Below are 3,717 nucleotides of genomic sequence, written 5' to 3' on the forward strand. Positions count from 1 at the left end.
CTCAGCCCAGCCCCAGAGGGGCTCCAGGCCCCCAGCCCAGGCCAGCGGGACCCCAGGGAGCTCATCCAGCTGCAGGGTGGCCAGTCAGGGCCACATGCACCTGACACCCCTCCTTCCTGGGGCACTGGTGGGGGAATTCCCCTACTATGGTGCAGTCAGTGACATGCAGAGGACCCTAGTACTCCCTCAGGGCCCTGGCCGGGCACTGCCCCCAGCCCCTCCTGTCCCTGGTGACTGACAAGCTCCCCAGCAGGCCTGGGTGCTGGCTTGGGCAGGGTTCTAGTCAGTGCAAGCCCCCGGTGGCTCCCCAAGGCCTGCCCTGGCCTTCCACACGGAGCTCCAGCTGGACCCCACTGTACCCTGCCTGGTGCAGGCACTCTCAGTTCTAGCAGGACACGGGTAGGCCCGAGGCCTGCCTTTAGGTCTCTGGGTGGCTGGGAGTGGTGTGTAGGACCCTTTTCCCACAAGGGCCCAAGTGGGCCTGTAGCAGACAGCACCGGTTCCCCAGGAGTCTCCACTTCCCCATTCAGGACCCTGCAGGGGTGGGAACATGTGTTTATTTGAGGCCTGGACATGGTACACTAGCAGGGGAGGGGCAGCTGCCGTGGGTGTGGGGACCCCAGCAAAGGGGCTCTGCGGCAGCCGGCCCCTGCACTTAGCTCCTTAGTGAGCGTGTACGCACACACACATGCCCGCTCCGTGTACAGATGGCCCCACGTGTGGCCAGGGAATTGAGTCACACCCAAGGGGCCCCCGTCCCTCCCTGTATTCCCCACTTAGGAGGGCTGAGCGCTGTAGTACTAGGTGGCGGGGGGTGAGGGGTCAGGGGCCCAGGCGCAGCAGCACGGACAGCAAGCTGAGCAGGAGCCCGAAGGCCAGCAGGGTGGCGCTGGCCTGCAGCCTGCCGGGGGCGGCGCTGATGTTGCACAGGGAGTTCTGGCAGCAGTGGGTGCCCACCGAGGCCACCCCGAGGTTGATGCTGGGGCCCGGGCAGATGGGCGAGCAGTACTTGTTCAGGCTGTAGCCCAGGTCCACATTCCCTGCAGAGGGAGGCAGGCAGTGAGGGGAGGCAGGGGAGTGAGTCCCCACCCTGGTGGCACTCACCAACGCCAGCAGCGGCCGACACGGTCACGCAGTACTGGTCCGAGTCTGAGCAGACGGTGGGTTTCAGGCAGTACAAGTTGCTCTTCTGATTGGAGCAGGTGAAGCATGTGAGAGACTCGGCTGTGCAGGAGGGACACCGGGCAGCATGTCACAACCATCCCAGCTGCCCGCCAGGCACCTGGGCAATCACGCCACAGAGACCCAGCAAGGCCGTGCCCCCCAGACAGGCCTGGGAGCATCAGGCCCCAGCGTGGCTTGGGGATGGCTCACCTGGCCCCACACTCAGCAGGGTTACCAGCAGCATCGGCAACAGGAGCTTCATGCTGGAGGGGCAGGAGACGGCCAGGGACTCAAACCACAGAGCGGTCCTGTAGGCGGGGCAGCTTGTTACAGGAGCTGTCCAGCAAGGGTCCTGGCTCCTCCTCCCAGGGGGTCACAGGGTCTCCAGGGGGTTGGACACACAGCACAGCAGCCCCCAGGGGGGTTCCTGACCTGTCCTTTGCTCACAGAACACCTGCTGGATAGAACGGTGACCCTGAGGTTGGTGGGGGGCTCTGCCCCGGAGTGGCCCCTACCTGGCAGTTCCGGGTTGGGAAGTGGTGACCACTCGTTGGGGCCAGATACTGCCTACAGCCCTGGCAACTCCCTGCCCCAGGCTAGACAGGGCCAGGGCTGGGGTGGAGTCCCCAGTTTGTCCACTGTATGGGACTGCAAGTCACGCAGCAGGAACCCGGGCGGAGCTCTGCCTCTGCTCTATGTGCAGGCGGGACCTCTCCCCTCCCCCCAGCACACACGCTCAGTGGGAAGAGAGCAGGTGGGCCAGGCCCAGCAGGGTTCTATTTCGGGAACAGCACGGGTGTGGGAGGATGCTGCCACCCGCCTTCTGCTGCGGAACCAGGGCATGGTTTGGTAGCTCTGGAGGACATAGCCTCCTCCTCTTCCTTCACAGCTAGGCTGTGCTTGGGGCCCAGCCCTGGCGGTCTCCAAGGAGGGAGGCCCTGGCACAAACAGGTCCAACTGGCTCCCGAGCTAGAGATGGGGAACCACCCAGCCACGCAGGCCAGGGCCCATTTGGGCCACTCGGCGTGGAGGGGCCAGCTTGGGAAGGCCCAAAGGTACCAAGGCCCAGCTCCCCTCCCCCCCCGCCCCCCGGCCCCAGTGGAGGCGGCAGGACAGCCGGGTGGGAAGGGACCGGTGTCCCGAGTGAGGCTGCGTGGGCTACCAGGTTCCTCGTTTGCTCAATCGGAGCTCAAACAAAGCGCTCACGCGCTGCCCAGGGGCAGGTCCCGCCTGGGGTCGCTGCCCCCTGAGCCCTCGGCTCGCCGAGAAGGCGGCCACTGCCTGCGCGCCCGCGGGCTAGCCAGGGGTTCCCGGAGCTAGTGCGGGGAGCGGTTGCGCGCGTCGCCCCAGATCCCGGCCAAAGCAGGAGGGGCGGGCTGGGGGATGGGACCTCTGGCCCAGCTTCCCGGGGACGCCCGCCGGCCCCCCAGCGGATCCCCCCTCCACCGTCCCCGGGCCCCGCGGGCTCACCTCGTGCGCCCCAGAACGCTGCAGCCGCGGACTGCCAGGCTGGCCAGCGCGGGGCCGGCTGGGGCGGGGCGTGCGGCCGGGGCGGGGCTCTCCGCGGGCGGGGACGGGGCTGGCCCGGTGGGCGCGCCGCGGGTGGCGGAAGGGGGTCCCCGGCCAGCTTGCTTGGGGCCTAGCTCCGCGTGTGCGTCCAGTACCGGCCGCTCAACTCCACGTGACTGGTGAGAAGACCGCTGCCCTCCCCCACCCCGGCCCCAGTGAGACGCGGTGGGCGTCACTGGAGCTGGACCTGGCCTTGGCATGAGTGCCTGGACTCCTGTGTAGGGCGGCTGTGGACTCTGGTCCTCGACCTTGACCATCCCTGGTGGTCGTGAATATGCGAAGAGGTGCCTGGGTCAGTGGGCAGTGAGGTGGAGTCCTGCCGGAGCCAGAAAAGGGGAAGTCTCTTGGGGAGCAGAGAGGACTCTTGCGGTTGTGTCCTGACCCCTCTGACCCCCGTGTGGTGTATTGCACATGACGTTTGGTGTGTGATTGTGTGCCTTGTATGGGATGTGTCTGATGTGTGTGGCTAGTATGGGATGTGTCGTACACGTGGTGTGTGTTGCACATGACGTTTGGTATGTGATGTGGATGTGGCCTGGTGTCTTCGGAGCTGTGCCCTCCTTGTCTCCTGGCTGCCCTGATGCCCCCTCATGGATCACAGCCTTGCCTGGGCCTGTGTTACAGCTGTGGGTGGGGTTCTGTGCCTGCTATGTCCAGGGACAGGAGATGCCTGCAGGCCCTGGCGGGGCCATCCCTCTGTGTCCAGGCCATGGCTGCCCTGCTGGTCACACTGGGTTGGGAGGACCCTGCACCCTTGGAGCTACCATAGCCCCCACCAGCCTATTAGGACAGGGGTGCTGTGTGCCCCCCTTGGTCTTTCCTGCTGGTGTCTATCATACTTGCAATGTCACCCGCCCCCTCAGTGCTGGAGGGTGGGCTCTTGGGCTGTGTGCCCAGCACCTGGGGGTGTCTCCGCAGCCCAGATGGGTGTCTGCAGTGCTGCCTGCGTCCTGGTCTTTATTCCAGGCCTCCATCTCATATACC

The 3,717-nt window shown here is 66.1% G+C and overlaps 1 protein-coding gene across 1 annotated transcript; it reads right to left on the bottom strand.

The window, feature by feature from the left end:
- Positions 1-744: 744 nt before the first annotated feature.
- Positions 745-2,654, bottom strand: LY6E (lymphocyte antigen 6 family member E). The gene is made up of 4 exons (XM_004580757.2): positions 2,635-2,654; positions 1,375-1,472; positions 1,105-1,224; positions 745-1,040 (listed from the first exon to the last, which is right to left on the bottom strand). The coding sequence occupies exons 2-4, from the start codon at positions 1,424-1,426 to the stop codon at positions 823-825; spliced, it is 390 nt and encodes a 129-aa protein (XP_004580814.1). The 5' UTR covers positions 1,427-1,472; positions 2,635-2,654; the 3' UTR covers positions 745-822.
- Positions 2,655-3,717: the final 1,063 nt, after the last annotated feature.

This window comes from Ochotona princeps, chromosome 9 (assembly GCF_030435755.1).
Source record: "Ochotona princeps isolate mOchPri1 chromosome 9, mOchPri1.hap1, whole genome shotgun sequence".
Taxonomy (NCBI): Eukaryota; Metazoa; Chordata; class Mammalia; order Lagomorpha; family Ochotonidae; genus Ochotona; species Ochotona princeps.

Excerpts from the sequence above, each read along its gene's own strand:
- LY6E (XM_004580757.2), bottom strand. The coding sequence starts at position 1,426 with ATGAAGCTCCTGTTGCCGATGCTGCTGGTAACCCTGCTGAGTGTGGGG. Across the intron at positions 1,225-1,374 it reads CCTGCTGAGTGTGGGGCCAG|CCGAGTCTCTCACATGCTTC; the intron begins GTGAGCCATCCC and ends CCTCCTGCACAG. Across the intron at positions 1,041-1,104 it reads GTCGGCCGCTGCTGGCGTTG|GGAATGTGGACCTGGGCTAC; the intron begins GTGAGTGCCACC and ends CTCCCTCTGCAG.